Here is a 21,352-nt window from a genome sequence, read left to right on the forward strand (position 1 = left end):
CTGTCTGCCTGCACTTATTTCCAGAATGTGAATATTTGGTATCTGAAAAGATCCCTGAGCATGGTATACAATCTGAAGTACTCAGGGATATTTTATTGCTTACTCCAAAAGACCAAATGACATTAAAAGGAATCCCAAGAGAGGTAGCAATGAATCACAGCTATTTAACTTTCCCAAGGCTGCACCAGGTAACACTGTGAGCCTCAGTATTGCCAATTTCCAGTCACTTGCTATAGTGCACGCTTCACTGTTTTGAACATTCATGTTTTGTGGTCAAGGGGGGAACTGGTGAGTGAACTCAGGGATGTTCCTCTTCAGAAACAAGGGACACCCGAGTCTATACAGACAGCTCTGGAAAAGAAGCCATTTAAGTAGATATTAAGAGATGTACTGCAGTCAAGAGGATGGGCAACAATCCTTTCAAAGGACTGCTTCATGAACAGTCTTCTACAACAGGGAAAAGTAAGTGCAGTGTGGCACTGCCCCTTGTTTAAAAGGCATGCCAGATGTGAAGATTGACTGTAAAACAGTAACAATACTCTTCATAAACACAGCTGCACAACACGGAAAGAGGCCACTTGCTACTTACTCTCCTTAAAGACAAATAAACCAGCCTTTCCAAAGGGCCCTTTTTGTGCCAGTGCTGCAATCCAGTACTACTACTACTAATAATATCAATTTGTACTTACCAACGATTATTTTAATATATTTAGAATGAACAATATTTTCTCATAAATTGTATTTTTGAACTAGATTCTGCAACATCGTCTTGCTCTACTCAAAGGTGGCAAAGAATACATATAACAAGTTTTTATTTTAACCATGGAATATATAATTTGATCTTGTACCAAAATGTACAATCACTTAACAACAACTACAAAACAAAAAACAAAAACAAGCAAAAAATATCACATACCATGTATGATAAAATGAGAGCATAGTTAAAACAGGATGTCTACCTGAAGGTGGAAGAGCTGCATGCATGTTAGAAGGTAAGTTAAAACCAGAAAGAACCTGGCAAATTGAAGGTATAATCTGAAATAATTAGAATGCAGTTAGTAGGACAAGTACAAGCTTTTTGCAGATGATTGCTTTTGCCCATTACAAAGAGGAACAATCAGGCAGCAGCCGGCATAGATGGATCATAATGAAAAGGTGATTAAAAGACAAAAGCATCATACTGAAATTTATTAACAGTTGATCCTGTAGCAGAGCAGTGGAGCAGAGTACACTGACCTCTTGAGGTCTCTTCCAGCCCTATTTTTAAACCTCCTTCAATACATACACATTGCTGATTTTTATCACAATTTTATCATTTCTTCTTCTCCGTGTATATTACACATAAATTATTATATACCTTTCCCATCCCCAAAATCGACCTGCTAGTCTGTTTATATTTACACTTATAAATTTTGAACACAATCCCACATTTGTGTGAAAAGATAAATAATTTTGAATCCATGTACTAATATGTGTTTCAAATTAATTTGGCCCTTAGAGATTGACAATTGGTGAATTTTACATAAGGGTTTTTCCTAATAGAGTCAGTGCAAGTAATACAAGGATTGATGGTAGTATCACCCATGGACCAGCAAAGGCTGGGAAACTACACTATTAACTTGTCCTGTCAGTCTTTGTTTAAATTATTTTAATCTTCCATGAATGCAATCAAATCATGGGAGCACAGTGCATTATTTGTGAGCCATGGGCAGGACACTACTGCTCTAATTCCTAGTTTAAAAATAGGCTAAACTAGTAGTGTCACTGATCAAGCCTGATAATAGGCATAAGTAAAAATCTCATCAGGTATTCATAATGATTTTTAATTCCATTAATTAATTTTTCACCACTGAATAGACTGAACATGTTTTGTGGATAGTCTAAGGTTTTGTGGGCAGAGGGGGTGAAGGAATTGCTATTATTCACACTAGCCAAGCTCTTTACTCAGTCAAGAGAAATAGACAGACAAGCTCTTCCAGAAGAGAAGTCAGAGAAGCTAAATTCATCCCAATTAAGCTCCCGCTCCAAGTCAGCTTTTGGAAAAAGTACTTCTTTTTGTGGGGTACAGTACATAAGCTAACTAAATCACATAAAGGCAGTATCCTCACGTATACATTTCTACAAACTTTTTTTTGTGTTGCATATCTGCAAATAAAATTTTGATTACTGTGGTCTACAGAAACTACTCATGCAAAAAAAAAAAAATAGATTGCACAATATACCCACTCAGTGGCTGTGGCATACAGTGTCACAGTTAACAAGTAGGAAACTGCCCGATACATAGGTCTAATGTATATATATGATACTCTATGTAAACACTTAAGGTTGCAGGTTTTATATCACACAGGATAACTCTTTATGGTGTTAAATACTCTTTTTAAAATATTCTATTTTTAAAAAAATAGGAAGCCAGTACACAATCAGTAGTAGAGGATGGAGAAGGAATACAAATATGGATAGGTGCTGGTAACCTTCTATAATCTACCTGAGAGTCCAACAAATCACAGAGACAGCATCCTCTAAAAGACAGCTCCACGACTCATGGAGCTGCAAGTAGCTATTCAGGTCTCTCATACTGACAAACCAGAAAGATAAGACAGATCTGCATTGAAACAAAAAGACTAAGAAAAGAAACAAAAACAAATCCAGAAACTGCCTCTCAGAAAAACCTACACTTTGGCTGTGTAGTTGAATGGCTGTCCAGGGTAAGATGTAGGGGGAGCTCAACTATCACAGCCTTCTTTCCTAAATAAATGCCTTTTTTGTGCTGTCATTTTTGGTGTCAATTAGCACATGTGCTCTAGGCAAAATATCTTTTACTGCTGGGACATCCACATCCTTCTTCCAAAAAATCTTCTGTAACCAGAAGAAATTCCGCTGATAGTGTCGCATTTTGTTTCCAATGGAAAGGGCATGAGTAAACCAAATATGTTTTTTCCTTCTTTCCTCTTCATGGCTGTTTTCTTTGAACTTAAGGAACCTTAGCATCTCTGGGCCAAAGACTGCTCATTCAAGTTTACTTGCATCATTACACAAGTTTCTTTGCAATATGAAAAATAACTGAAAATCAAGGAATTTCATATACTTTAAATGAGTCCAGCAACCTAATTCCTTGATATTCTTTCAGATGGAAGTCAAATATGTATGACCCATTCCTGGGCTTCCATGAAGATTTGCAAACATTGTGGCTAAGATAATTTAGGACTGCAGAAAACCTAAGGCAACTGAAAATGCTACATTGGAGTTTACCATGAATGCAGAAGGGTTTATATTAAAGCCTTTGAAACAATCATAGTTGTAGAAAACACTTTCCAACATTTTCCATATTTTTTACACCTGATACAAATGGGTTTACAGTATGAACTAGAGATCACAGAAGACTGAACAAATTAGCAACATCTACTGCCATTCTAACAAGAAAGAAGATCTTGATGTACATGCTGTCTAAATCCCCTGTCACAGAAATACACGGATATGTTTCATTTCAAAGCAAAGCTCTGCTGAAAATTATACCCTACAGTATCTACCTGCTAAATCTGGTTCCTCTTTTCATACAGGCTTTGAAAGTTAGGAGTTTACAATGCTCAGCAAGTACATGAATTTACAGAATGAAAGCTTGAGTTTAGACACGTAAAAAAAGAAGAAATATGCAAATTTGTATAAGTTATCACATAATAAATTTATTGACACTGAGATCAGTATTGGTATATGCAAAAAAACCACCCTGGACTTTGCTTCCACAGACATGTTGATAAAAACACTGCTCACAGAATGCTAAAGCCACCTTCCTCCACGTGTTTCTCACTGCTGCCTTCCTAAACAACTGCAGTCTCTCCTAAGTGTATCTCTTCTCATTTTATTACTGCAACCTGTCTCCTAATAAAGACATATTTATCCCCATGGATCTCTTTCTGTCTAGGTCTATAGCTTTGGGAAACCATGAGGTTCTGTAAGCATTTATTGGACACCCCTGGAAGCAGGCAGCTCTGAGGAAACATACCCATACACCACAAGTCACTTGCTGCCTTAAAGATTCTCAAACGCCTACCACCTCAAAGTCTCTTTAAGAAAGGCGTGGAGGAACCTCACACAAAAATAAAGCAAGCTCACTGCCAACTGTCAGAGCAGCTAAGAAAAGTTCACAGGATGCTTAAACCCACTTTGAACTGCAAGATGTAAATTAATTTCACAGAATATTATAGGAAATGTTGTAGGAAATTACATAATAGGAAATCACAGCTAGCTGCACCAAGGAAAATATTATGGAAAAACAAAACAGTCACCCCAAAACCCACTATATACAAACAAGTGGTATATAAATTAGTTCACAAGTCGGGCATCCAAGAGCCTTAATCCCATGAGTGCACACTGTATCATCACTATTGCCTCTTGAAAAATCAGAATCTCATAAATACAGAGAATAAGAAATAGAAAGCGAAAGTCTCTATAAACACACATATGTAGTCCCTGGCCCTCAAATTTGGTCCAACAAAGGCAATCAATACAACAGGTGATTCCATAAAAATTGCTGCAAATGAAGAGTACAATCTTTAATCCTTTCAGCCTAAACACAGCTGATACATGAGAATGAAATGCCAAGTAAACTACTATGTATGAAGACTGTTACTTTTTCCAGTAATAGCAGCTGTACCACCTGTCATCATCCTAGGTGACATCTCAGCCTCGAAGAGTACATCATCTTATACCAAACGAGAAAGAAAACGTCAAAATTAGCAGGTGCACAAAGTAAATAAGACAGAAAAAATATGGAGCTACTGGAAAAAGGGAACAGAGACTGCAAGTAAGAAAGGAAAGGGAAAAAGGCAGCAACTGCTCTTCTCAGAGTTATGAAAATAGACAGCCAATGGAAGCACAGACTGAAACCAAAATAAAACATGGATCTGTGCTCCTGATTTTCATGCACAAACATGTGGTTCTAAAGAATTTAGTCTGAACTAGAACTATTATTCAAATGCCAATTTTCCATTTGTGACCGAAGCATCTACACAGTAATTGGCAGACACAACATTTAAGTATCAGATATTCCATAAAGGTGCATTTTACAGATCAAATACAAAGTCATGTTTTGCATGATCATATGAAATCTACATCTGCATGGAATAGACCTGCTCCTTAAGGTTACTTTGTATCTTCTTTAAGAGCAGTTATAAGCTATTATGACTCCAGGAACACTTTCCAAAAGCATATTACATCTTACTTTCTCCACTCTTTACAGACTTCTGCTCTGCAGGAGCAGGAAAGAAACATCTTCAGGTTTACTACCCATGCCAGATGTTCCAAAAGGCTTCATAGTGAAAACCAGGCACCAACGCACCTGGATTCAAACCACCTGAACTGCTGAACTAAGAAGGCAGAATTATATTCAGAATGTATATAGACAAGTGATTTTTCCCAGAAGTATTAAAACAGTCATATCTAAAATAAATATGGACCACATAACTTTAAATGCAATGTTGTCACTTTTTTCCACTCGAGATAATTATTCAAATAATAACAGAAAGTTTTAGTAATCAGCTCTTGGCTGCTGCACAGATCGCTGTTCACATCTGCAAAATGGTATTCAGCAGCAATAATAGCAGAAAGTTGAATAATTTTGTATTCCAAAGTGCTATCATTGCTGCAGAAACTAAGAACCTTGCCTTGGCATCCATGAAATGTAATTCAAAACCTATTTCCTTATCTCATGCTTCTTGATCTTAATATATCACAAATCCCTAGGTACTGTGACCTTGCTTGGTCCCCAGAGAGGCAGAAGGTTGCAGCATAATTAAATCATACACTACAAAGTAGTGGAACAGCATGGTACACACTGCAAACAACACTACTGTCTTTCTTGGGCTACAACAGAAGAATCAAGAAATTTTTAAGAAGTATCAGACCTGAAAAAAAATATCACTGGCAAATCCAGCAAATATGAAGCTATTCCAATACCAAGCACAGCTGCCCCCTGTCCATTGTTATGATTTCTTTAGCACACACACACACGCCCAGCATCACTGCTCAAACAGGAAGGGTGGGTACAGCCTGTCAAATGTGTTCCACTGCTCACTGCCCTTGCTCTCCCCTTGGTTTTTACAGCAAGGCCCAGGAGACAGTAACACAACATTCAATATACTACTAGTCTTCTATCATCCAAGCAACAGAACAACAGAGATAATGGGTACAACACAGACTGATTGTGTGAAATTTATGTTCTAATTGTGGTGACTTGTGTGTGTTTTGTTTGATGTTGTGATGGCATTGTTTTTGATTTTGGCATGGGGAATTCTTTTTTGTTGATGTGACTGAAATTTGTGAAGATTGTATGATGGATGTGGTGATAAGGGGTGGAATGTCTCCTGGTTTTGCATGACAAGATTTTGGCAGCAGTGGGGGCTACAAGGGTGGCTTCTTGTGAGAAGCTGCAAGTAGCTTCACCTATGACCGACATAACCAATGCCAACCAGGTCCCAGATGGCCAAGCCGGCCCCACAGTGACTGTGACAGTGCCCCTGGGATAACAGACTTAACAGGGTAGGGGAAAAAAAAACTGATCAGAAGCAATTGCAGACAGAGAAGGGGGGGGACAGTACACAAGTGAAACAACATTTCAGACACCAAGATCAGTGAAGGGTGGGAGGAGGTGCTCCAGGTGCTGGAGCTGAGATGTCCCTGCAGCCCTCAGAGAAGACCATGGTGAGACAGGCTGTGTCCCCTAGCAGCCCATGGAGAACTCCACAGCAGAGGAGGTGGATGCCTGAAGAGGGCTGCAACACTGTGGGAAACCCACACTGGAGAGGGCTCCTGGAAGGATTTGTGACCCCATGTGGGAGCCACACTGGAGCAATTCATGAAGAACTACACCATGTAAGACAGGCTATAGAAGTTCATTGTCCCTCCCATGGGAGGAGACCCAATGCTGGAGTAGGGTAAAAACGTGAGGAGTCCTCCTCTGAGGAGGAAGGAACAGCAGAAGTATGTGATGAACTGACCACAACCCCTTTTCCACATCCCCCTGCATCAGAGCAGAGGGGCAGAATGGAGGGAAGGTGCTTTTAAGATTTGGTTTTATTTATTATCCTATGTTGATTTGATTAGTAATAAATTAATTTCCCCAAATTAACTGTAATTAACAAATTACTGTCACATTTTGTCCTTGACAATAATCTCTGAGAGATCTCTCCCTATCCTTATCTCAACCCATGAGCCTTTCAGCCTTTCATTCTATCTCCTCTTCCCTGTCCAGTTGAGGAGGGGAGTGATAGAGTGGCTTTGGTGGGTATCTGGAATCCAGCCAAGGTCAGCCTACCATAGCTGATTTTGGAAGCATATAAATATCTAAGAAGACAACACATCTAGCTTAATTTAGATCTAGCTGATCTTGATTAAACTCAGATCCTAAGTACTTGAAGTTGTGCCTCATTTCACAGCTGTTATACCATTGGAGCAATTTCTCTATGTTCTCTCAACATTTTCATTGGAGTTGGGAAAGCTAACCCAACATATATCTCAGGAATTGTGGATTTAAGAAACCAAAATGAGCATATTTGTAGAAATAACTGTATTTTTTTAAAAAAATCCCATTCCTTTTTGCCCAAGCTACATTCTACCACTGATACTCCCCCTACTTTTCAAGCTGAAACATAAGCGTTCAGAATATGCAGCTACGTATAAAGATGTTTCTATAGGTGAAATACAACTCAGCCTACTGCTAAACGAGCTGTCATTTTTAACAAGAAGAATGTCCCCTATTAAACCTTCTCCCACCCCCAGCCCAATGAGATCCTGAATCTCTCATCACCTGCTGTGTGCCTGTCACACACACAAGCCAATGGAGCCACTAAATTGCTCTGCACAGGTGCATCCCAAATAACAAGCATACTGTGCAATTCATGTCTTTCTCTGCCAGGCTGGTGCCCATGTTGTCTTGTCACAAGCCAGCTAGTTCCTCTCACCTTCCCTAACAGGAGTTAGAGCCTTCTACTTTAATAAACCTCAAATCATGACGCCCTACTACCCCCAGGCGTGGATGTATACAAAGACATCCTCTCACTGTTGTCCACTTCTGACAAAGGAAAAATCAAGTCCCCTGGCCACAGGGGGGAGGAAAAAAAGAGAAAGAAAAAAGCTGCTTGTCCTTTCATCTAGAGCCAAGGCTCTGTGAACCCAGTGTATTGCCCGTATCTCCCTGCCTCTGTCACAGAGAAAAAGACCCCGATGGAGAGGAGCAAGAGCTCTTACCTTAATTATGCTGCTCCTCCGGGGGATGCCGGCTTTGCCTTCTCGTTGTTGACTGGTGGAAAATCCTCTTTCTTTGCTGCTGCTCTCCGGGCTTGCAGGAGGAGCTGATCCCGGCTCCTCACCGGCTCCCGGCTGGGCACAGTCCCCGTTGGAGACCCGGCTGCCCGCGCTGTCAAAGCGGGATCTCCCGCCGCCGCCTCCTCCTCCTCCTTCCCCATCTCCTGCCTTGAACGCCACCTTGCCTTGGACCGGCCCCGGGGAGGAGGGCAGCCCCCCACCGCCGCCGCCGGTGCCGCCACCGCCGCCAAACTCCGCCATCAGCCTCCCTGGCTACGGCAGAAGCACCACCGCTGCCCCCCTCCCCTCCTCCCGCGGCCGCTCGGCGGTGGCTCTCCTTCCGCTTTCTCTCTATTTACGATCGGAGGATTTTGAGCCTAAGTCTCTCTCCCCCGTGCATTTGGCAGCCGAGGCCGCGTAGCTCCGAGAGGGGAGGGAGGACGGACGAAACGTGTCGGAGGCGGCTCGGCGAGCAGCAGTCCCGCAGCACCTGGGGAGGGAAAAGGAGACGAAACGTGACAACCGGTCCTCACACGAGGCGGGGGAGCGTCGCATCGCGGCAGGCTGCCCTACGCGCACACACGGACACGCGTGGGAGGAGAGGGGCTGCCCGAGGTCCCCGCCCGCACAGGCGCGACCCGCCGGGGGCACGGAGCGGGCAGAGCGCAGCCCCGCCGCTGGGACAGGGACCGGGCCGCCCTGGCCGCCACGGGGCGGCGGAGGCTGGAGGGGACCGAAGGAACTGCGCTTTTGGGGCTGCTCAGCCGGGAAAAACGAGAGGCGTTGATGGCGGTATTTTCTCACCCTGACACAGCGACACCCACAATCGCTGAAGCAACGAAGCGGGAGCGAAAAGAGAACTTGCAGAACAACACGCCCCAAAGCCTCCGGCGCCGGCCCGGGGGAAAGCCCGTCCCATGCACGGCGGGGACGATCCGCCGCAGCCCCTCTCCGGCCACGAGCGGCGGCGAGAAGCGCCGGAACACGAGCTGGGTCGCCGTCGCCGCCCCGCGGGGCGGCCGCCGTGCGCCCTCGGCAACTTTTCTCCCTTCCCGCTGCCTGCCGACATCCAGCCGCTCTAGAGCCCAGATAGCTCGGCCGGGCAGCGGCACCCCCGGCCCCCGCGGCAGCCTCGCCCGCAGCCGCCCCTCGCCCGTGCGCTGTGGCCCCGCTACCCACCTCGGCGGCGAGCGGAGCCCCCGGCTGCCGCTGCTGCAGGAGCCGCTTTCCCCCTTCTCCCCTCCTCCTCGCTATGGTCGCCGCCTCTGCCCGGAGCCGGATACAGAGAGAAACTGATTCATGTGGCTGCTTCCCTCGCTCTCCGCTGCTGCTGCTGCTGCTGCCGCCGCCGCCGCCTTCCCTGGCCCAATGCTCGGCAGCAGTCCCGAGTGGGGGAAACGCCGGCAGCGCCGAGGGGAGAGGCAGCCCCGGCCGCCCCCGCGAGGAAACTCTCCGGGGAAGGCTGAGCGAGCGATCCGGGCTCGCCCCCCTCCCGCCGCCGCCAGTCACAGGGCCGGCCCCGCGCGGATTGGCGGCCCCGCCGCCAGCACCCCCCTCCGGCAGCTCGGGGGCGCTCCGCCCGAGGGCAGGACCCGCGCCCGCCCCTTTCCGCGCCCCGCGCTCACCGGAGGATTCCTCCGCACGCTCCCGCTCCGGGCCGACACAAAAGAGCCCGCTCCCCGGCCCCCCGCGCCCGGCTGCATCCTCCGCTCCCCTCCGCCCCGGACGGCGGCTCCTCCGGCTCCTCCCGCCCCTCCCGTCGGGGCCCCGGCCCCTCACCCGCCCTGCCCACCCGGGGGCTGCGGCCGCTCGGGTGGGCAGGAAGGGCGGGGGGCGGCAGTGGACCGGCTGTTCCCGCGCCCTACCGGGCGCTGACAGCCCAATAAGAGCCCAATCAGTCCGAATAGAGCCGTTAATTATTAAAGGAACGAATGTGATGGAGTGCTGGAATATTAAAAGCTTAACGGAAACTGCAACTTGATGGTTACCTTCAGGCGTGTCCACAGCGCAGCATGCTCGGCCGGAGTGCCCTCACGTACCCTATGCACACTCCTTTAGGTTTGCTATGAGACAAACTGGAGGGACTTGGTGGAAGAGCGGTAATTCAGAAAGCCACGTACTTATTTTTACCTCTTAACACGGCTGCATGTTGCAAGAGCTTGATATTTCACGATTAAGTTGAATAAAGGGAAATGAAATGCCATAGTTGAGGCACTTAGCCCTTTGCATGAAATTCAGAAACTGAGTCAGTTGGGGAGACAATACATTGAGAACATGAGCAAAATTGGAAATCGCAGAAATAACAGTGCAAAGAGTCACATTGAGCAAAGAGACACCTAAGATGGCCCACACCATCTGACCTTCAGCATTTGGCTGAAGTGCTTAATGCAGGAGCTTGACTCAGATTATAGTCGAATGAAACCACTACACTTTTAATTTAGGTTCCCTCAGTTGCCCTCAGGAGATGACTGACTGTGCCTGGAACTGCTGGCACAGAGATCAGATACCTATCCTACATAGCTTGAATAAGGCAGCATAAATATCGCCCTTCAGCATACTGGTGGTGAAAACACTGGATTGGAGGGTAAATTTTCAGTGCTGTCCCAGCTCCAGGGCTTTACCGTGGACTGCAGAGCAGTGCCACTGTACCTTTGTGGCCACCTGCCCTGAGCTGTCTCCAAAAGGAAGGCACCTCCTTTTTCCTTCAGAACACCAAGGGACAGCTCACTCCTCCAAAACACAGAGCCACAGGGATGATGTCTTCTGTCTGTTTTTACTGTTTAGATCACTTGGAGCACAAGAGCCCTCATTTCAATCTCCTCTTCATGAAGATACTCACATCTGTGTCCCCACAGTCATTAAACAGCCACCAACTTACAGACTGGTGCTGGTGAGAGTGTTTTCTTCAATATTCTGTCTGCAATCTGGACAATGGTGCTTGTCACTGCAGCAGAAAAGGAACCATAAGATGTGATGCAGACTGGAGGAAAGTATGAAGCTCTTTGGAGAATATTACTTATTCAGTATCATTTCTAGTGGGTCAAGGAAGTTCATAACCTGACACTGCTACATGACTCATATATGGTTCCAATTTAATCAAACTATTAACAAAGCTTAAGGTTAAATGAAAACGTGCACATTTGCAGGATTTAGACTGTAAACACTAGGGACATTAATATTACACTTAAGATCTGAAATAGCCAAAGTTTGTGGTTTTCATTAGCTGGTAATACAGTGATTTTACCATTTGCCCTTATGTGAACATCTCTTGCCTGAAGATCTTGCCTCACCATTTAACTTAGGCAAAGTCAGCCTTGAATATTAAATATTATCCAGTATTGTATCTACAGATATGGACGTCACAAGCCATCCCTACAGGAGACACTTTGTCATTAGGAGCATCACTGTTTCTTCTGAAGGATGAAATTTATACGCAACAGGTAGGAAATATTATTAGAATCATTTGTCACAGAGCGTTGCCAGTAAACTGGTGAGTAAGATGTGTGCTTTCTGTCAAATTGCTGCTTAAGATGCATATAGTAGAATACTAGTTTTAAGGCCTTTAGCAAAATTAGATCAGTCCTGTCTCAGAGAAAAAAGGATTTTAAAAAACCCTTTTCAACTCTGCTTATCTGTCCAACCTGTATAGAAATAAGATAACAATGCTGAAAAAAAAAATTAACTTTAGTCTTGGCAGTTCTGTAATGAATGATATCAAGACCTGCAGACTTTGCTAGACTTTTGACTGTGAAGGTGATGATTCAATACAAAGGAAATAGTAACTGACTTCTGAATCTATTCTTAAGTATACATGCGCACAAATCAATACAATAGTATCGTTATTATGCTTATTCTAAATATTGAAATTTAATTACTGATAAAAACATTTATCAAACACTAAACTAGAAAGGTTGTGGAGATGGAGATGCAAATTCTCCAAATGAGAAATGAGGTAGCAATTCTCCAAATCTAAGATTTCTTCTGATGACCATTCACTGATTTTTCAGTGAGAATTCTCTGAGAATTCTCCGAGAATTCACTGAGAATTCTGCAAATGAGGTAGCAAATTCTCCAAATCTAAGATTTCTTCTGATGACCATTCACTGATTTTTCTTATTTAGCCATTCTGTTTTACAGGACTTCTTTAAATTAGCACAGTGTTTATTCAGATGCATTTTAAATGCTTAAAGTTGGAAGATGTTTCCATATACAGAAGGAGGCATTTCTGATAAAACAAATCCCAGAAATAGTCGCCAAGACTGAGCTACTCCACAGAGACCTTGTTTGTCCCTGTGAGCTCAGGTTTCCAAAGTAGTTCATGTGATACTAATGTGAACTACATACTTTCATTGCCAGAACTTTTTGAAGATCAAGGGGTGAAGAATGAAGAAACTTTTTCATTATCATTATTCAATAGTAGCCTCAGCAGGCTCTATTTGTTTAATTGTTAAATGAAATAAGGATTATAATGGAATCAAAAGACCCTTCTATGACAATATTTAACTCTGAGAACTTGCTGCCATGTGCACATATTAGCTATTTTCATAAAATCCTATTAAATATCAGAGTTCCACAGCTAAGCTAACATTACCCATTGAACTTTTCTAACTCAAATAGTGTGGCAGTAGAAACATGCCAAGAAACAGGATATGTTAAAACCCCTAACCAGTGACTAAATGACTAGTGTTTAAAGAAGCCAAATACTAGATTATTGCTAATGCACTAAATACTTTTTATTCCAAACATGAAAAACTTTAATTAGCAATTATCTTGTTTAAATGTTGCTTTTTTGACACCTCTGCTTGAAATATGTTTTTTCATTATTGTAAGTATCTCTATAGTTCCAGTGATAATTTAAATTGCTTGACTTGATTGTTCAGGTCACAGTCTAGCACATGCTTGTTTGTTATACTTGTTTATAATTAAGTATACATGTTTAAGCAGTCCCATTACAGTCAGAATCTGATTCATAATTAATCCAAAGCAAAGTTTATCTATAAATAATGCATTATTGTATACAACATCTGTAAAGTGCAGGTGTGTTATATGCCCATAAAATGTGCAGATGGTACAATGTGCACTAAAGGTGGCAAAAAGAGGTAGAAAAACATAAATTGACAGATTTGTCTACTGCAGAGCATTTATTAACATTGTGTACATGAATTTTTTTTTTTTTGCTATTTTGGAAAGTTCATTATACTAACAGTGACTATAGGAGTCAGCTGAGAGTTGGATTTTGCTATGATTTTATAACTAAGTTTGAGGATTCTATAACTCTAAGTATGAGGATTTTTTTTAATCAAGTAGCTCAACCATTTTAGCCGAATAAATACAGCTTAAGGAATGTTTGCTCTCTAGCCTACCTATAATGCCTTTTAGTTTGGCTACCAGCCTACTCAATGTAATGGTTCAGAATTAACAAGAGCTTAACAGTAAATCTACTCTTCCTCTACAGACTCTTGAATCCTTAAGGAATGCTTTTCTAAATCAAGATAATTCAACAGTTCTTCTCTAAACTGTCTGTTTTTAAGACTATCACACTGTGGTGGTTAGTTGTTTGCAACATAGCTTTAAATCACATTGCTATGAAAATGAGACTCTTTGTATATATGTTTTTATAAAGGTCAAGGTTTTTAAAAACTGAAAGAGAGTATTCCCTTCCTGACCATTAAAAGAGAAGTCTTTAAGGGAAAGTTAAAGAGCAGACAGGAAGGACTTGCAGGATATCAGAGAGGCCTCCCTTAAGGCCTCAGTTTGCAAACTAGAAATTAAGTCTTTTTAAAAAGTCTTGACCTAGGCACTAAATCTGAGTAACTCTTTTGGGAATCCTGGAGTTATTTTAACAGGAAATTACAGCTTATTTTTTTCTAATAGCATGTTGTTATTTTGCCATTCTTGAAAAGGCTGAAAATCAAATCTTTGTTTGTCTTTAATATCACCATTTGGAAAACTTATTTTGTAGCAATACTGTTTGAGGTATTTTTGGATAAAGTTTCAGTGGAGCAAAATTTGCATTTTCTTCTACTAGGAAAGGCAGGCACCCTGGAAAATACTTGCATCATGCCCATTTCAGCAGAGGCACATGTGTTTTATCAGAGAGACCAGGACAACAGACCTGTTCTTGAAGTATTTCTGATGCATCATTAAAAAGAACATACAGTCTTTCCCATCTCCTGGTGTTGTACTCTGCCCTCCAAGGAGAAGTTACAGTTACAAAAAACAGAGGAGAGCCAGGATCTGCAAAGGATTGGATTTCATTTTTTCCCTCCTTACATTTGTTTGTAAATACTGGGTATATACAGAAGCATTTGTCTTGTGAAACATAAGACATTTCATAAGTCATCTATTTTTGTCATTTGAAGCATCTGACTGTTTTTCAGGAGCATGCCAATAAAATAGCCCACAATGAGCTTCAACCCCAGACTTTCTTAAACTAACAAAAATGTTAGTAGTGATCAAATGCTTTCATTAAATTTGCTCAAAGAAAAAGACATAAAACGATTAATTTGTAATTTCAGCATTATATGCTTTGTGAATTCTCATCATAGCAGAATATTAAACACTTTCACTCCTTTGAGAACAACTGCATCTTTTCCATTATAGGTGAGTAGGTAAATAATATCAGTTGGATTTTTTTGACAGCCTGAGCTCCTTCTATAATTTATCTTCATTTTATCATGTCCATGAGTGCAAACACTGGGTCTGCATGTGCTAAGTAGGAGTTTCAGTGTGTTATGTCTTCACCTTTGAGGGTTTAATGGGAGAGTTAACACATACACACTTTTGCTGATAAACAATTAGCTGTCTGCTGGCGTCAGCTTGTCTTGTTAGAAATCTTGCAACACAATACCACAGAAAGAGGAATATATATATACGGAAGAGGAATTAAGTGCTTTTATTGAATGGCAGTCAAATTCCACATAATTTACTTTAGCCTACTAACTTTTCCGAATTAAAAGAAATCACATTTTATTCTTAGTATATGCCTACAACAGGGCTGGAGGGAGGAGCTGATTAAACTTGTTATACTCCAAGACATAAATGCACTTCTTTTCATCCTGTGAGAAAAATCACACAACACAAATTAATTGAAGCAGGTTTAAAAAGGTCTGGTAACACACGGGGAACATAGTTTTCCATGCTGTTTGACATAGATACTGGTAGACTGCAAGACAACAGCCAGTGAGATTGTATCCTATCCTAAAGCTTGTAATGGAGTTCCTTAATCTCATGAATTTTTGTATTGCTCACATTAGCAATTAACATCAGTTCCTGTCCCCTAGAGATGGGAGATTTGGATATGTTACACTAACCAGCACAGTTCTTAACAGAAGCCAATTCCACCATTTAATTTTTTATCCAATATTCCAACTTTTGAAGCATAAGTCAACAGTCATAATTGTTTTCTTTATTTTTAATTCTAAAAATGCTAAAAAATGACAGTATTTATAGACGGTTTCACATGCATATTCAAAACTCTTTTACTAGAAATAGGTTTATGGTTGAAACTTCAGGTCAGATGACCTTAACAAAACATCTATTATACAACTCTCATAAACTGACAGGAGACAGTAGACAGGTAATAGTCTTCCTAATTTATTTTAAACATTTATATTGTGCATGAACCAGACATGAAATTCAGGGTCCTGACCACTAATGTAACTTTTCCTATACTCTCTGAATTTTCAGAAAAATATACTCATGTACAAAATCTCTCTGTTAATATACAGCCTTAATACAGTAATATACTCACTTTCTGAGTAAAGAGCAGCTGAAGTAAAAGGAAAGTACCATGTTTTTTCTGCCAAAAACCAGAAGGAAATTCCCAGTTTCTGTTCTGTTCTTTGCTATGGCAACCTACTCCTGGAAGAGTCACCAGGAGTGAGAATCTCTGTTGGGATAACAGTAAAACTAAGCAGTATTTGAAGATTTTCTAGTTCTCTCACATTTTGACTTGATGCATCAGGAGGCTGTGAAAACAAAGTTGTTGCAGCTGGCACTCCTCTAACTCCTTTTTGGTACAGAAAAAGCCCTTCCATCCTTCCTTTTCTCATCTGACTGCCCCTTTCTGTAGGGATCTATACATTTTTCTTGAATTCATTGTACATATTACTTTTTCCTCCTTCATCTAAGATAAGAAGTTGCAATGAAGTTCAATGCTCTGAGCATTCCTAAGTCACTGCTGAAGGACAGGAGAAACTCCAGATAAGTTAGGAAAATAGTAGAGGAAGAGCATGAATGAGGAAAATTTATTAAAAGGGACAGCAGAGAAGGACAATAGAACATAATGATAAAAACATTAACCTTTACTTATAATAAGTTTCAGGATTACTGTTATCATATTCCATAGCACTAACATAGACACAGGAAAAAAGACTGAACACTGAGCAAAAGAGCTAGTCAAAATTAGAGAGGGAGATAATGCCAAGGAGCCATGGTAGCAGAAAGAGAATAAGGACTGCTAGTCATTAGAATTGAAAAACAAATTTGAAGACAGAAGACAGAAGGAAATTAAATAAGATCGATAAGATGGAAGAAAAATATATTACTGCAAAGAAAGTTTTAAAGCATAACATTAAAATAAAATTCAACTAACTTAGCTGCCAAGGGGCTGTACAGGGGAAAAAGGAAACTAGTCTGATCACATGGAATGATTATGAATGCAAGAGCTCCTCACATTCAGATGCAATGAGGAAGCAACAGACACAAGCTGAAGAAGGGATTTTCTCTTGCCGATTACATTGCCAACACTGATATGTTCCACATGTGTTTCGTCCAGCAGAAGCAGCCGAGGCCTTAATTCATGCTTGACTATTTGACATTGCTCATTTCAGTACTTAATAAAGTCACTTTCTGTGGAAAGAGATGCTGCATTTTTGCTCTATTTAAAATTCTTTCTTTTTTCTCTTCAGTTCCTAAGCTCCTCCTAAGCAAGAAAAAGACATGAATTTGACTGTTGATGAAGAATAAGATGAAATTACTGATTTTAAATTAATTATATTTGTACCTGTGTTACAGAGAAGCCTAAAAGCCCCAGTCAACATCAACTTGCTGCTTACTGCTGTTGACACCATATAAATGTATGGATCCAGTTCAGAGCTGGCACGTAGCCATCCAGTTTGGAACACAGACAGTGTGATCTTGCGTCTGCCCCCAAAAGACCACACAGACATTCTCAGGGTAATTTAGAAATCTGGCCCTCCAAAATTTCTGGCCGTCTTCCTGAGCACTTGGTCATCTTTCTCTAGAAAAATGTTTTCTGTGTCATATGTGTGTAGCTGGAAGGAATTCAGGATAAAGAGCAGTGAAGAACTGAGGCACTGTGTATGCCAAAAGGATTCACCAGTGTATACCCACTGATTTCTACCAGTCTGCCTCTTTATTTTTCCATTTGTTTATATTATTTTAAGGCACCTCATACATTTAAATCTTACTTGAAGTCTCAACTAAAAGGCACTATAATAAGGGTACAAAGGGCAATGGTGTCAATGAAAGGAAAATTATCTGGATTAATCTTCATTAGGTACAGCATTTTAACATAAGATAGGCAATGAAATTCAGACACTGAGTTACTTAAGTAATAAGTTAGTTAACTTCCTATCTTTTAAAGCTTCACAAAGACTCCCTGGGCATTTAAAAGTGCAGGTGTGTTTAACCCAACTCCTCAAAACTATGTTCAGCTCTTTTTCTGACCAATTATCTCAGGACTCTCAATTCTGCTGATTTCAGTAATTTCTTCTGACCGAAGAGGCACCACCTAAATTCCTTAAATATTGTTCATCTGGGAGAAAAAAACAATTTCTTTGACTTTTTTTCCCTGCTGCCTAGCTTCTTGAATTAGTAATAATGCTTTGTTTCACATTGTTTATCAGCATGATTTCTGGATTATGACTATGCACACACAGACATACACACACACACACGTTCACAACTATTTTCTTTGTTTTCACATTCAGGGTATTCTTAGTTTTCCCAATAAAATACAAAGCTGTGCTCTGGGAAAAAAAAAAAATAGGTGAAGTTAGATGAAGCAGATAAAATAGATGTTTCCATCAAGACAAACTATGTGAAAGGAGCTAAAGAACAATGTAATGCACTGTTCCCCAGTACCCAGTATGGAAAAAAACTCACGAATACTGGTTGTAAATGTAAACATGACCTGTCCAAGGAAAAGAGCAAAATTGGCCAGAAAAACTGTAGTACTTTAAATAGGTACTTTATTTGAATTTCTGGATTTTGAAATCAACTTAAGATTTTGATATGTGAATGACTTATTAATCCAATGGGAATCCAAAGTTGATTTAGTGGAAGAAAAATCTTTACCTTAAGGCATTACAGTTGTTTCTTTATATGTGAAGTAGTTTTCCTGAAATTGTCTAGTATATTTTTAAATTTAGATTACAATTAAGATTTAGTGTAAGATTTACAGATATACTGCATAATAATTCTTCCTTTTCCTTGTGGCTGAAGACTGACCTTTCAGTTCCCTAGCACAAATTTCCTTGGAAATACCTGGCAGGCAAAGCAAAGCTTCCATCTTGGTTGTACATTTCAGAACAACAGTTTGACCATTACAAATTCACCAAGTATTAAAACATACCATTCTACATACAGAGCTGCTTTCCTTTCAAATGCAGACTGTAATTAGTTAAAGCCTCCTCTCTGCTCTACCTGAGCATAAAGAGTCAGTCATGCTAGCTGTGTGTGGAAGTACATATAGTCAGGCATAGCGGATATATTCATTTCTTGGTTCTCACACTGGCAAAAAACTGTTATAATACAAACAGGACAGGTATTCCCAGTTATTCCCAGAGAGGCAAAAAGTGCTGGGCAGCATCTTGGCATTACATATTTTACATCTTGTGAGTGGTGACTTAATTAAAACTACCAAGATTATCTGAATATCTGTATTTTGCTTTGAAAATAGGAAGAATTACATACAGGACTTTTTTTTTTTTCTTGTACAAAGGCAACAGTTGAGAAATTTGACACACTCTTAATTGAGCATGAAGTTAGGTTGCACACTTTTCCTTGGCAAAACCACAGCTACATTAGCTACCCTGAAGGCAATTCTATTTCATTCACAGTGACATGCTTGGGCTTACCTTATATTCACTTTCATCAAGGAAGAGACAATCACTAGTATTTAGATTTTTTCATTTTTTTAATGGGGTTAAGAGCAATCCTTTACAATGGACCTTCATGGACAACAGTTCATGGACTTCAGTCTCTCCATGGAGATAAGGATCTGGAGGGAGTGTACTCCATGCTCAGGCAAGCTGGTTTTGAAGCTCCATTGCTGGGACTGCAGAATCAGTAATGCACAAATTAGTCCCCTACTACTGATGGAAATAATGATGCCAAATGATTTCCAGAGGACCCCATAACTCTGAGTCACTGATAAGATAGTCACTATCTCTGTCACTATCTTTGCTTTTCAGGCCTTTTCCATGTTTCAAATACCTGATCATATTTCCTATTACTGCCTTTAAATAGCAATAATCCTGTCTGCAATAATGCCAATCATTCATGATAAACCACATTCCTTAAATAAATGAACAGCTAAGTTATAATGTGATACGACCCTTTTTTATTTTTATTTTGTTTCACCTTTCCGGGACTCTGCAGACTACAGCCATTTGCAACAGGTCTTCTCAGGACCTTGTCTTACAAAAGACAAAACGTTCTGGCCCTAATCCAGGAAAGCACTTAGATACATATTGACATTTAAGTAGATGAGTGGCCTTAGTGAGGTCAATTGGACTGCTTACTTGTGTAAAGCTAAACCTGTCCTGAAATATTTTGTTTGATGGACACAGACTATTCAACACTTTGAATGATTGAACCCTTTGCAAGATCATATGCAACTACTATTATTATACAAATATTTTTTGTGATAATAATTGTCTTCCAGATTATTTGAAATATGCAAGTTTATATTCAGTGAATAATTAATGTATCAAATTTCAATCCAACCCCATGTAAAAGGTACACAAATACTTCCAGTAAATATAAGGTGTTTCTAATTTGATTTGTTTTCTAATTGATGCTGTATTTTCATGCAGTGTCTTCATCTGTTGAGATTACAAGGATAGGTCATACTAGGGTCTGAGTGTGACCCCAAACCTGCCCCACAGACCATGGCTAAGTCTCTGTCACCCCTCATTTGCTCTCTGGCAAACACTTGCAGCAGTGGGTTTTGTAAAACAGGGCAGATGACCAGACCACCAACTTGCCAGCATTTTTGAAGGAAAAATAACATCAAGATACCTTGGCACTATGTTGTCTCTCTAGTCATAAACTAGTATTGCAGCATGGAAGCTGAATGTTGCTTTTTGCCCTTTAATCCATCAAGTCCATTTTTTAATGACGTAAGACATAACTTAGACTTTGTTTTTATTCTTCCTCTGTAGAGACTGAATGGCTGTCTGCCCTCATTACTGATGTATATTTCTTATGTAGTATCATTAACAGAAATTCACAAAATATGAGATTTTGTCATCACTTACAGGTTCTTTCTTGGAGACACAAAGCATGGAAAAGAGAGTACACCTTTTATGATATTTCACAGGAAAGTTCAGCTCTGTGTGGCACTTACAGACCTCTCCAAAATAGGGAGGGGCCTGTAAATGGTTTCTACTGGGACATACTGAGGGCAAGGCTTTGAGATCTCAGTGACCCACTCTGCTAGGAGGAAATAATTTTTCAAAAGGGGCATGATCACAGAGTCACAACAACAGGGTTTATCTTATAGCTTTCTCCCGACTTCTGTCAAATAACTTAGATAAATTTTAGAAAAAATTCCAAGGCTTTCTATTAGAGCTAAATTTCTTCTTGGTCCTGTTATGTATACAAGTATGATATGTATATAAGTAAACAGGAAATAATAATTGGTGATATCCTAATTAAGAATTTTCTAGTGCTTGTCTACTTGCATTTTTATGATCTTCAAATTGTTCTACAAGAGGAAATGTGAAAAACTAACACACCAAATATGAAGGGTATCTTCTTCTTTGTGCTTTAGGGTATCTTCTTCTTTATGCTTTCATCATAC

General features: G+C 40.7%; 1 protein-coding gene and 1 long non-coding RNA gene across 2 annotated transcripts in view; one reads left to right on the forward strand and one right to left on the reverse strand.

The window, feature by feature from the left end:
• PLCL2 (phospholipase C like 2) overlaps positions 1-9,871 on the reverse strand; it is a 99,791-nt gene extending 89,920 nt beyond the window's left edge. The window contains exons 1-2 of the mRNA XM_068207519.1: positions 9,478-9,871; positions 8,242-8,788 (exon numbers count right to left, since the gene is read on the reverse strand). Coding sequence (XP_068063620.1) covers positions 8,242-8,559 — 318 coding nt within the window. The 5' untranslated portion in view covers positions 8,560-8,788; positions 9,478-9,871. The remainder of the gene's footprint in view (positions 1-8,241; positions 8,789-9,477) is intronic.
• A 1,111-nt stretch (positions 9,872-10,982) lies between these two features.
• On the forward strand, positions 10,983-15,044 carry LOC137484135 (uncharacterized). The gene is made up of 2 exons (XR_011004756.1): positions 10,983-11,738; positions 14,327-15,044. It is a non-coding gene; the product is annotated as an uncharacterized lncRNA (long non-coding RNA).
• Positions 15,045-21,352: the final 6,308 nt, after the last annotated feature.

Source organism: Anomalospiza imberbis, chromosome 1, assembly GCF_031753505.1.
Source record: "Anomalospiza imberbis isolate Cuckoo-Finch-1a 21T00152 chromosome 1, ASM3175350v1, whole genome shotgun sequence".
NCBI lineage: Eukaryota > Metazoa > Chordata > Aves > Passeriformes > Viduidae > Anomalospiza > Anomalospiza imberbis.